Source organism: Acomys russatus, chromosome 18 (genome assembly GCF_903995435.1).
Source record: "Acomys russatus chromosome 18, mAcoRus1.1, whole genome shotgun sequence".
NCBI classification, from domain to species: domain Eukaryota; kingdom Metazoa; phylum Chordata; class Mammalia; order Rodentia; family Muridae; genus Acomys; species Acomys russatus.
The window spans coordinates 43,804,670-43,817,807 of record NC_067154.1 but is presented as its reverse complement, the minus strand read 5'-3'; the positions used below and the strand labels follow the sequence as shown (position 1 = coordinate 43,817,807).

The 13,138-nt window shown below is 44.9% G+C and overlaps 1 protein-coding gene across 2 annotated transcripts; it reads left to right on the top strand.

The window, feature by feature from the left end:
• The first annotated feature begins 4,291 nt into the window (after positions 1-4,291).
• Kctd12 (potassium channel tetramerization domain containing 12) lies at positions 4,292-7,690 on the top strand. 2 transcript variants are annotated; one of them, XM_051160929.1, is made up of 2 exons: positions 4,292-5,455; positions 6,782-7,690. In XM_051160929.1, exons 1-2 carry the CDS (start codon positions 4,494-4,496, stop codon positions 6,936-6,938), a joined length of 1,119 nt encoding a protein of 372 aa, XP_051016886.1. In that variant the 5' UTR covers positions 4,292-4,493; the 3' UTR covers positions 6,939-7,690. The 2 variants fall into 2 exon arrangements, with proteins under 2 accessions (XP_051016886.1, XP_051016887.1); XM_051160930.1 differs by lacking the exon at positions 6,782-7,690 and having other exon boundaries at positions 4,292-5,580.
• Positions 7,691-13,138: the final 5,448 nt, after the last annotated feature.

Here is a 13,138-nt window from a genome sequence, read left to right as displayed (position 1 = left end):
TGGCAAAGGCTAGGGAAATGCTCTTATTGCAGCGATTATTTTCTGGAAAAGCTTAAAATATTGCTTGTAAAGACATGAGAATAAAAATTTAAAAATTTATCTGACAGCTTGTTTCTGTGTTTGATCTATTAAAAATGAAATATGAAATACAAAAACACCAACCTGCAGTTGTAGTGTTATAATGTTGGGGTACCCTTTATTTCCTTGAACCCTAGCAATGCCTTTCACATAATATTATCTCTTTGAAGATTAGATATTGGTGTATTTTAAACAAACATTAATTAAGATTGCTGTTTACTAATTTATTTAAACATAATGCTGTTTAATTAACCCATGCGTCCAATTCTTTTCTCCCTCTGAATGTAAAAGTCAATGATTTTCACAGAACAGAAAAGATTTACCCATATTGGGAGGATGATGAATGCGCCAAACATTCGCTCAGGACACTCTCTGGTCCCGTGTCTCCTGCTCTGTCCTCACAGCATCCATTTTAATGTCTCCGCCATTCATTTATTCATTCAGTATTTATTGAGCAGACTTGTCGGGCCCCGTGATGAGTGGCGGGAAGGAATGATTCTGACACTTGAGTCGTGTTTTACAAATCATTCTTACATATATTAAACTCCCTCAGTCCTCAGAGGCACTCACTTTATTTCCCTCCGGTTATTCCTTCCCTTTTAGCATTGTATTTCCCCTCAGTGTCCCTCTTCTCAAATCATTGCCGAGTATTTCTAAGTGCTTTGGTTGGGTGAGGTGGAGTCGGGGATGCTGGTTGGAAAAGTATGTGGTAGGTAGGGGTAGGAAGGGAATGCAGGCTTCCAGGGTCTTATACTTTCATTTCAGAGGCCCACGTTCTTTCAGGGCATGGTCTCTCTTAGGGAAGTGCAGGGTCACAAGGAAAAGAGCAGTGAGCATCAATGTATCCTTGCTGAAGAACCAGTTGAGCCTAAGTATAGGATGACGCCTTTCCCCGTCTTTCTGGATCTCCATCCAGTTGGGCATATCCAACATCCTGGACACTCTGAAGAGCACTTCCCCTCAAACACACAGGCCCACAGATCCCAGCATCCAAGACATTAGGTCTTGTTGATACTGACCAATGGGCAAGAATCAAAAGACACAAACTCAAACAGAAAAATTATTCTCAAATAATTGTGTCTCAGATCTCGGTTTACTTCATGCCTGTCCATCATATACAAACCTGGCTTCTCTAGGGAGCAGCAGTGACTCTGCTGAAGGAAGCAGCTTGTGGTGTACCAGTGTGCCACCTCAAGGGGCAGAGAGTGATGGCTGTTGTAGGCACACATCGTCTCTCACTTTCTGTTTGTAGTCCATGAGTACGTCACGAGCACGTTTACAGGACACAAGCGGATGACACGGTACATAAATTTGTACTAAGAGACAAACTCATTCCTGTCCCAGACCCTTGGGCCTGCCTGATATCTGTCTAGATTGCTGCTACTTTAGAATGTGCCATGGCTTTCTCTTTTGAACTTCAGTGTCATTTCACAGAGATGCCTTTCCCATATACTCTACATAAGGCGTTATTTTCACATTTGTTCCTTTATTTCATGAATTGGTTTTTTGTGTGTGTGTGTGATGCTCACTATTTCCTAAACTGTGTGTGTGTGTGTGTGTGTGTGTGTGTGTGTGTGTGTGTGTGTAGTATAATCTCTAAGAGAGCAGTGGTTATTTTTTAACACACTTCCTGGAACACAGTGGTAGACCTTGAATGAATATTGGTGGGATAAGTGAATGAGCGACATGCCTAGCACATGATTGTAGACCTCCAGCTGTGTTCTGGATAGTAGGGACACAGTAATGAACGAGGATGACAAATATCCCTGAACTCCTTGGAGCTTGTACCCTAATCCAGGGAAAGAGATTTTCAACAATAAAGCAGGAGACGGGGAAGCTGCTGGAACAGAGCTGTGCTTCATTAAGCAAGGTAGTGGAGAAAGAGGACCTGGGGAAGGGAAGATGCAGAGAGGTGTACACAGCGCAGGGGCAAAGAGAAAAAGAAGGGCCAGTGGCCTGGGGAGACAGAGAGGAGTCAGTGCAGCCAAACCCAGCACATTCTTTGCAAAGTGTTGAGGATGGACCAGAGAAGACATGGGGAGGCACTGTGGAGTGCCACACCTGACACAGGTCTGACTGGATCCTCCCTTTTTGTTCTAGTGATAAAAGACTGCCGGGTGCTCAGGTAGAAGCAGTTAGGAGGTCCAGGCAATCATCCAAGCACAAGGTGATGTTGGCTTGGTCCTGAGGGGTGGCAGAGAGGTGGTTGAAGTCCCTAAGACTGGAAGGACCTTGAAGAGAGACATGACAGAATCAACTGAAACGATGAGCAAAAGTCATGACCCAGTTGTGCCGAGGTGACACAAAAGCCTTTTCTTGGATTTACAGAAAAGCGACAGTTTTTGTCAGGCCTGAGATGCTGAGACGTCACATTCACTTCTGGGACTTGGAGCTCCTGTGTCATCTACCATTTATCCCAAAGAACAGTACACAAATGATGGAAATATATTCAGTACCAGAAATCCGGGCTCGCAATTAAGCAGGCTGATCTGGGGGCCTGATCTTATTTCAGCTCAGTGACATGAGCGCAATAATTGTTTGGCAGACATAAACATTTCAAAAATGAAAATGACACTCGTCCGTGAGAAGACTATCAAGCTCACTGGACAGTTGCACAAAGGCGAAGCGTCATTATCAAGAACAAAAATCTTTTCTGGCTTATTGTGATGGACAGCCTGCCCTTCAAAGTGATCTGATAGCTGTTCAGATGGCCAACTCTTTGCCTCTCGGCTGGTCTGAAGGAGACATGGCTATTCTTCACAGCCTGATGCCCGGCAGCGCCTAAGAGCTTTTATTAAGCTCATAGTTTCTGAGGCCCTCGTCTATCTCGGCTTCTTGAATCCCTTAACCTATTTATCTAAGCCAAATCAACGACCAGATAACAATCCACAAATTGGAGCTTCAGAACGTGCCAAGTGTAAAGATGGAAATTTGAGGAGAGCAATATCTGGTTCCTCTGGGAGACCATGGAAGGCTCCCTGGCAGAGGCAGAGTTCCGTGGGTGGCGATTTCCTCACGAATGCAGAAGTACCGGAAGTAGGAGGCCATAGAGACCAGGGTGCTGGATCTAAGGGGCCTTCCAGCTTACACATCCTCCTCTCTGGTGGACGGTCTGGTAAAGTGCGGAGGAGAAGACGGAAGGCTGCAGAGAACAAGGACTCCTGAATCATTAGATCGGCAACGCAGGGGCCGAAAGTCGGTTAAAAAAAATAAACTATATATATATATATATATATATATATATATATATATATGTACATATATATATATGTACATATATATATATACACACACACACACATATATAGTGTGTGTGTGTGTGTGCATTAAGTTTTCAAGGAACACATAACTAGTAAAATAATTAGATACTAATAAAAATTAGTAAAATAAAAACATTAGATTGGAATTTTCTGGTGCTTTTCACAGATGGCTGAAAGTACCCCAAAGCCTCGCATTCCGCTGTCGGAGGTAGGTAGCTTTCATGCGGATGCAATATAAGCCCCATCTTTTGCTCACCAACTTCCTCTCCCAGTCAGTTCTGCTCACTGCAGTACAACTGGGTTGAGGTTTCCTGACCAAAGAGTTTATGCACTTGCAAAGGAATCTCACAGAGCATCCTCGCGAAACATTCGCTTGTGGTTTCTAGGGATTTTCCGAGGCTATATGACAGTCACGTGAAAAACCATTGGGCACTTGGTGGTTGGCGTGACCCTTCTGTCTCTACAGAGCTAGTGTATCTAGAGACACTACAGCAGCACTCTGCACCCTTAGAAGCGGATAGGTCTAGAGGGCGCTAGGCCTCAGGCTACTAATCTTTTCTACTCTGCCAGAAAGTTTCCAACCCTTCCTAGAGTCCCCGGGTGCGTGCTGAGGTCAGCCAAGAAGGGGGACACAAAGATGATCGCTTTAGAGAAGAGCCTTCTGGGGAAGCGCCGAGGCTCTGACCCACTGCGGAAGAGGAAGGAGAGCTGGGCCAGGGCGCTAGCGGTTGGTGACTGTCCGGTCGCCCCCCGGAGTGCGCGGGTCAGGGTGGAGCTTGCAGCTCCAAGCAGCGTCAACGTTCAGCTTGCGAATCTGTTCCCCGCCTCCTCCCCCAGCCCCAGCCCTCCCCGCCCGGGGAGCGAGCTCAGCGGCTCCGCAGCCGCCCACGCCTCCTGCGCGCCGCGGCGCCCGAGCGGGCGGCTCTACTTAAGCGGCGCGCGGGCCGCGACCCACCACTCGCCTGGAGCGCGCGGGCGAGGCGGGCGCAGCGCACCGGGGCTCTCGTGGGCGCACAGCTGCGCGCCCGCACCGCGCGGCTCTGGGTGGTGGCAGCGGCCGCCTGAGAGCGCAGGGCTCCTGGGACAAAAAGCCACTGCAGCTTCCGATCGCGATTCCGCTCCCTGTCACTGACCCATCCCGGCCGCTCTTTGGCCATGGCTCTGGCGGACAGCACCCGAGGATTACCCAACGGGGGTGGAGGCGGAGGTGGAAGCGGCTCGTCGTCGTCCTCGGCGGAGCCAGCGCTCTTCCCCGACATTGTGGAGCTGAACGTGGGAGGGCAGGTGTATGTGACCCGGCGCTGCACTGTAGTGTCTGTGCCGGACTCCCTGCTCTGGCGTATGTTCACGCAGCAGCAGCCGCAGGAGCTGGCCCGGGACAGCAAAGGCCGCTTCTTTCTGGATCGAGACGGCTTCCTCTTCCGCTACATCCTGGATTACCTGCGGGACTTGCAGCTCGTGCTACCCGACTATTTCCCGGAGCGCAGCCGGCTGCAGCGCGAAGCCGAGTACTTTGAGCTGCCGGAGCTCGTGCGTCGCCTTGGGGCGCCCCAGCAGCCGGGCCCCGGGCCGCCGCCGCCGCACTCGCGCCGCGGGGTGCACAAAGAGGGCTCGCTGGGCGACGAGCTGCTGCCACTAGGCTACGCGGAGCCCGAGCCGCAGGAGGGCGCGTCGGCAGGGGCCCCGTCACCCACGCTGGAGCTGGCTAGCCGCAGTCCGTCTGGGGGCGCGACGGGCCCCCTGCTCACGCCGTCCCAGTCTTTGGACGGCAGCCGGCGCTCCGGCTACATCACCATCGGCTACCGCGGCTCTTACACCATCGGGCGCGACGCCCAGGCGGACGCCAAGTTCCGGCGGGTGGCGCGCATCACAGTGTGCGGCAAGACGTCCCTAGCTAAGGAAGTGTTTGGGGACACCTTGAATGAGAGCCGGGATCCCGACCGGCCCCCGGAGCGCTACACCTCGCGCTATTACCTCAAGTTTAACTTCCTAGAGCAGGCCTTCGATAAGCTGTCCGAGTCGGGCTTCCACATGGTGGCGTGCAGCTCCACGGGCACCTGCGCCTTTGCTAGCAGCACTGACCAGAGCGAAGACAAGATCTGGACCAGCTACACCGAGTACGTCTTCTGCAGGGAGTGAGCTCCCCAGACCCCTCGCCACTCCTGCGCCTACTTTCCTTCTTTCACGCGGGGTGACAACATTATAGACGCCCTCTCCCCCTCCCTGTCTCCTGGTTCCTTCTGCTCCCCCACCCTCCCGCCACGTCCTGCCCATGCCCCAGCTCCCCAGTAGCTCACCCAGACCAGTCAGCTCCCCACTTGAAAATCTGCAGCCACAAATCCTCTGGGCTTCTTTGTCTTCTTTGGACCCCGCTAACCGAGAGTGCTGAGAAGCAGCCCTTCACCCATGCTTCCTCTACTCCTGGCCTACAACCACCACCCTTCCCCTAGACTGTACTTGAGTCGTGATGTAGTGGGGGCGGTGTGGGCGCAAAGTCACCAAGTACCTGGGAAAGACTGAATTGCTCAGAAGCGGATTGGACTGCGTCCAGCGTGCAGTGCGGAAGAGTCCTTGAAATCTTAAATCCTTTTGACTCTGCGGTTTCAGAGCGCTGAGATAGTGTTTTAAAGGGGTTTTTACAAACTTGGTCCTCATTAAAAAGATAAAGTTTAGACAACTGTCTGGAAGACCGTGATGCTGGAATTAAGACCCCATGGAGGCAGTTCAGAGACTGTAAATAAAGTAATCTTTTTTTTTTTTTTTTTTAAAGTTACACGTAGAAGTAAATTCTAGTCCTGGTAACAGGGGAGGATCCTATTTTCCCAACACAATAGAACGCCCGGGGCTTAACATTGTAGATAGTGATCCTCCTGCCTGCGGAGGCGCCCTTTCTCATCAGCTGTTTGCCAGAGCTTTAGGTTTTACCAGTTGAGGCAGGAGCAGGGAGCAGGAGGCAAGGCTGTCCAGGCCCCCCAGCGCCGCAGGAAATCACCTGGAGTGGTTAGTAGGATTATACAGCCCTTAGCTCTAGGACTCGTGGGAGGGTGGGGGAGGGAGGAAAGAGGGGAGGAAGGGCGGGAGGGAGGAGAGGACATACTCATTTATTATTTGTAAGTTGGGAGGTTGTATCGTCCATGTGAGTACATGCACATTTAAAAAAAAAATGAAACAGTACTTAGATTTTATCAAAATCAGTAGAAGACCCATTTTCAGCTGAAAGTTTATCTAGCTATTTTGAGTCGTAAACTTTTAAGTTGCTAATACTTGTATAACCTAACCAAAGAGTTACCTAGTAGAGTTTTAGTGACTTGAACGTTTATTTTCTTGCTGGTTTTATTTCCTCATTTTATAGCCTATTTACTTAAGCAAAACAAGTTTGATTTTAGTTACTTAGACTTAAGATCTCTTGCTATTATTATTTTTAAATTGCTGTGTTCTCCAAGCCCAGCAAACGTGGATCGCTGGGCAGTTCTGAAAACCTCAACAGCTGAGCAGAGAACGCCATTTCTTTCTTGGCGTGCGTTTGACGTTGCAGTGGAGTCTTTTCAAGCAACAGCTGAAGAGGAGCGCGAGCGCCAGGAGCTGCCCATCTGTAGCTAGCTGTGACGCGGACTGTTTTTAAATGGAGGCAAATAAGTACTTGAGGGCGAGCTGAGCCCTCATAAACACGGTGGTTTATGTAAATGCAAAAATGCAACAGAAACAGGAGACCTGGTTGCCTTATGCCTTTACTCTCCCGTGGAAAGAATCCCCCATGAGTGTCCCGAGAACACCCACCTCAGCGGAAGTGGGGAGCCGAATCCCATGCTTCCTGCTGAGGGACATCCTTTGGATAAGCTGTGATAATGGAGAAGAAGCCTTTGTGTGTGTGTGTTTATCATCTTTCTCTGAAATATGTTTTTAAAGATTTTGTAAGAGTCATTTTAAGTGTTTAAATTAGTGCTATTTTTCCTTCTTTAAAAAAAAAATGAGCCTTGTACTGTATATTTCACTGTGTCCACGGCAGATGTTATGAATTGGAACAGTTATTCTCAGACTCATGTGATCCAGTTTGTATATACCATATATAAACATTTTACACGAATCATTTAGTTTTTTAACTCATCTACTAACGCTATAAGATTTCCTATATTTACCCCTGATAACTTGCATTTCATGGTGTATATACAAGGCGACATGTTCTGTGACATATCCTTGCCTGTGAACGTGGGTCAGGAAGACATTCACAGCTACGAGGCAGGTTTGCTCCATACACTTTTGTTGGGATGTTAGTCATATACAAATCATATGTGTGTTAACCATCTACCTGTATTCAAGCTGTTTGTATTTCTAATCTACTAATGTTCTCATTTTAATCGAGAGAGATTTAAGTTCTTTTGATTTTTTTTTGTTTGTTTGTTTGTTTTTTGAAGAAAAGTTAGCTTTATGTGCAAAGTTTGCAGTTTTAAAGCAAGGGAAGCAGGGATCCAGGGAGTTGTGTTTACTCCAGTGTTGAGCTTCTTTTTAGACAGTGGGTCAGGTGGTGATCAGAACCTCTGTTTCAATCCCGAAACGGCTTAGGAGTGTCACTTGTGGGTGAAACGTGAGTGCCATAGACTTCCCATGCCATGGTATGCTCTTAGACTGCTTAACAAAGAAACGCACAATTAAGAACATCTTTAGGAAAGACAGAAACACACTGGCAGAGGGCAGGACAGAAGTTCTGATTCCCCTTGTCAAATCTGCACAACTCCAGTAGCCAGAAGCAACTGCTGTGGTTGTGTCTGCACTCCAGTGCTATAAATTGTATAAATTGTATGTTGGAATACTATTGGTCTCGCTAATACATTGGAGTCTTCGTACCTTCCACCACACCCTGGCTGGTCTGTTATTTTAAAGACTGGGAAGCGTGTTAGGGACAGGAGATGGACCTCTTTTCCTGGAAGTGACTTCACCCTCTGCTGTTGAAGGCAATACATGAAACTTTTGTTCTTTTTAGCCCAAACTCAAGTTGGAGCAGTCAGCTTATTATTCTACGATAGGTGGGTATGACTGAATCAGGCCATCCTTGGCATGGGTACTTCCCCCTCCATGGGCTTTGGGGTTTAGAAGAAGAACCGTTTAAGGCTTACGAAATGTTGTAAAGTATTGGTCAGCACCCATGATCTTGGTTACTGTTCCAAACAGAATAAAGCTCTCAACAGCATCTTTGAAGTGAACCAGGAGAGTGTTGTGAATGATTCGGATAGTTACGACCTCATTAATCCATGTCAGAGAGGCAAGCATTTGCATATATTGATCTAATTAACATTTGATGCTGATAAATAATGGAATGAGATTAGATTTAATGACTAATTTTAAAAAAGAAGTGTTGGTAGACATTGCGGGTGGATAAAACAGAACAAAGTAGGTGCCCTGTTCCATGCGTCTTATCAGATGCTTGACGTGTCTGGTTTTTGATACACGTGAATTACGATTCACATGCATTCTCAATTTTAAAACATGTAGAGGAAAATATTCCTTGAAGGTGTGAGAAACTTTTCCCCCTTAATACTGTTCTTATTCCAGTGTTTGTTATTTGGATTTTTCAATTGATAACCAACTGATGATACTAGCCCAAATTGTCTTCTGTTTCAAAACATATTCAATGTATGTATGTATGTCTGCTGCTTCTCTGAGGAAATATATGATGTGAGAAAACTCAGAGAAAACTAGCAGTGGTTACTACATATTCTGATTTTTATTGTAGTTTCCATGGAATGTGGTTATTACATTAAAGCCATGTATTACGAAGCTTTGATAATTTTTTAACTATTCAAATTATGGTAAATTCTAATATAGTAGTCAAATTGTTTTTGTACTCCTACATGTAAAATTAGTTATAACACAGATATTTAGAAGAATATTGAGTGAGGTACTCCTACATGTAAAATTAGTTATAACACAGATATTTAGAAGAATATTGAGTGAGGTAAATGAATTTCTTAAGAGTTTCTTTACAGTCTAAGTTACAAGTACTATAAAATTGACACACTTTAAAAATTAAACTTGGTATTTTTATTATAAAACTCTTAGTCAAGACTTTACTTGCAAGTTTTATTATGTTTTTCTTCACTACAAATTATTTAAGATCTGAATATTTTGGATAACTCAAGTCTGTCTCTCGAGTAATACAGTGTTCTTATTCCCAGAGTCTGTAGAACCTGGAAGTTTTTTAGATAGTCAGAAATAAATTATGTTGTAGTCAACTTCCTTTTGTGACAGTTTGGCACAGTACAAATCTCAAGGTATTAATACTGGAGGGTTTAGATTCTCTTCTGGGCCCATTGAACAGAAGATGAAGGAGTCCTCACAGAAGATCTCCACTTGGATAACTGTTGTATGGTAGGAGGATGGACCAGAAGAACAAGGATGCTTGACACTTGGAGCATTTTGTAATTTTTTTCCCAAGCCAACTTTGTTTACTTAAAATGTGTTTTGAGGTGTGCAGACATTAATTGTGATGTAAACTCCTATACAACTGTCTCTGTGACTCTAAAGCCAGGTAAACTTTGCTATAACTCTTGAATATACATTCACTTGTTATCACCATTCATACCCATTTGATGACTAAGGGTTGAAACATTCATTTGTGAGTATGAATTTTGAACATGTAAATTAAAATTTCTGGGTATTTGCAAAATTCCTGTTTGTGATAATTATTTGGACTCTGACATGTTCAAAATGTTATTTGCTACATGATACATATCTTTGAGCTGTTTCTCAAAATCTAAGGGGACATGGAAAATATCGTAACACCAGACTTTTCTAATGAAACACAAACCCAAGAATAAAAACCCCTCCAATCTAAAAAAAAAAAAGGAAACAAAAACACATGGATGAAATATTTTCAGAGGTGCTCAAACTTTGAAATTGTCTTCATCCACCCAAATGCTCTATTTTGTGTTTTCTATTCACAGCCAGTTGTGTAATGGAAGCACTCAACACTGGTCTCCCTGCTGCGTGCGAAGTAATGAATCATTGATTATGTGACTTGTTGCGTATTCTATTAAACACTAAAGAATAAAACATTCACTCCTTTAATTATTCCCTTTGGCTCCTTAGTATGAATTGGCTGGAATCCTGTCCTAATTTCACTTACGCAGTTTTGGAAATACTGCGAGTGCTTACCACACTACTGGGGGACTGACAGACAGCGAGCAATGCCCTTAGACCATTGGATCTCACCAAGTAAATTTCCTGCTGGGGCAGGCTGAATCAGGCACTTTTCTCTTTTTATTGTCAAGAATGCATAACAGGCAATCTGAGAAGTCACTTCAGAAGAAAAGTCTTTCACAAGATTTTCCTTTAATTTCAGCCTTTACAGCCACTGTTGTATAAGAAGAATATGACATAGTCACCCCTTCAAATGCGAAGGGACAAGGTAGTAGAGCCTGTAAGATTTGCCCAGAGTTCCTAAAGAACATAAGATCTTGGTGCATCCTGGCAGGAACAGCTGTCTGATGCAGGGGCTATTCGCAGCAAGCTCACCCAGGCTTTGAAGTTCCTGCTTTCCAAAGAAGGCCTTGAACCGGGGAATTACAGAAACCAGTGGCTTGCTGCGTTATAGCTCAGGAAGCCTGGAGTCAGGTGGATAGAGCGAGCCAGGTTTCGCCCTTCCTTTTTTGCCTGCACTTCCTCTGGTTAGCTTTTGTTTTGTATATATATAAACACACATGATTTATTTTGAAAAAGTAATAGATATGAGGGGGGAAAAACAAAAACAAAAACAAAAACAACAACAACAACAACAAAAAAAAACAAAACCACTTAGGCACTACCAGAATGTAGCTAATAAAGAAAAGATCTCTTTTCTAACCCCCAGCGTTTTCCCAGAGATAACATACAGGGTTTCCTCTGTACATGAAACTATTTATTTATACCTCCCCCTCTCTTTTCTGCAGTGACTGTGCCTTTTCTGTGCCTCCTGTTTAAGCACTTATCTGAGAGCTCATGTGACACACGGACATGTGGCAATGATGTATTTCTGATAGTTCCATGCTATTCTGCATGATGTGCCATTGTTCAGATGGGCTGCAGTATTTTTTTTTTTTTAACTTGTCCTTTGTTGATATGTATTTAAGTCTCTAGGAATTTTTCCCATCCCAAAGAGTCTTTATTGAATGTATTTTTACACGCGTGGAGAGAGTTGGTTCTTGTTTGTTTGTTTGTTTTCTGTCTTAGGGACTGAAAATTAAGGTCTCTGACTTACAGCCATTTAAATTAAGATTAAAAAAAAACTTTTTGGTAAAAGAAAATCACGCTGTATGCACATATTTAATAGAAACCAACCATACAACTTTGATTCCCCGGATTAGTGGCATATGGTATAATACTGTCTGTGATGGTTAGCAACTGCCTGAAGATAAAAATGACACTGAGCCTGTATAGGGCATTGTGTTGCTAAGCCAGGGTGTTCTGTAGTTAGAGGCATCCCATGATTGTATTTCTTATTTACCATATTTAAAACCTACAATGGACTCACTGGCATGAAAGCCATAAATCAAAGGGTTTCTAACTCTCTCTGTTTTTTTAAAAAAGATTTATTTATTTATTATTTATTTATATGCGTATTTTGCCTATAAGTAGGTATGTGCACCATGCGCATGAAGTTTCTGCACAGGGCAAAAGAGAATGTTAGGTTACTGGGAACTGGAATTACAGGTGGTTGCGAGCCACCATGTTACTGCTGGGAACTGAGCCTGGCTTCTCTGTAAGAGCAGCTAGTGCTTTTAGCTAGGGAGCAAACTCTCCAGTCCCTCCTGATAACTCCTTCTCAATACAATGTTTGAAATCTTAGCCAGAGCAACAAATCAAAAGTAATAAAAGTGAAAATAGGACAGGAAGACGTGACATTACCACCATTTGCAGCTATTTTATTCTTAGAAGACCCTGAGGGTTCCACTGGAAAACTCTTTGATCTGAAAAATACTTGCACATGCACGTGAGAAATCATCCTTGCACATTCATTAGTAACCATCTAAAGATGACAGCCCTTCCCCCTGACTCTGACAGTCCCAGAGGTCTGTGTCAGACCTGTTGTGTGTGAGTGTTCTCCTGAATACCTGGTGGCAGGGATTTCAAGGCTCCACGTGAACTTCCCTCTAAAGGAGAAAACACTGGATGTTGTTTGCATTTGGTGAGGAGGCCAAGCTCACAGGCAGCCTATACTATGCCGTCCTGGGCCTGCAGCTTGGTACAGTTCTGAAAATCTCAACTGCAAAGTGTCTAGAGGTGTAGGGAGGAAATTCGACCTTCTTGCAAGGCTAGAGCGCGCTGTTCCAGATGTTCCACTGGGGAGTGTTGTGGGTTTTTTGAAAATCACAGCTGGCAGGACTTTTAGCAGGTAAGTGGTCTGTGCACCTGAGCCCTGACCTCACAGTAGTAAATGCTTTTCTCCCTGCTAAGGACTATGGTGTTCACTATAGTATTAATTTTTTTTCCCGTGGCCTAATAGCATAGCAGAGGTATTGAGGTTCTCGTCACTAGTATTAGGGATACAGGTTCAAAAAGTGAGTAGCTTGCCTGGCCATGCATGCTCGTTATCACAGCACCTGGAAGGCAGAAACAGACGGATTCAGAGTGCGAGGCCAGCTTGGGCTTCATAGTGAGACTCCGTCTCAACAAAGAAAGGGTGAGTGAAACAAATGCCAACAGTAGTTGGACTTCTTTGCATCATTTTTTTTCTTCAGTCATGTAGGGTCTCCTTCCTTCTCTGTGTTTCAGAAGAATTCTCACGAGCTGTGTGTTACTATCCTCACATAGTTCATTCCAGGTTTGAG

What these genes read in the sequence shown, in the direction of transcription:
- Kctd12 (XM_051160929.1), top strand. Translation starts at nt 4,494, where the DNA reads ATGGCTCTGGCGGACAGCACCCGAGGATTACCCAACGGGGGTGGAGGC. An exon ending in ATCTGGACCAGCTACACCGA is followed by an intron (nt 5,456 to 6,781) that starts GTACGTCTTCTG and finishes GTGTTCTCCAAG; the next exon opens with CCCAGCAAACGTGGATCGCT.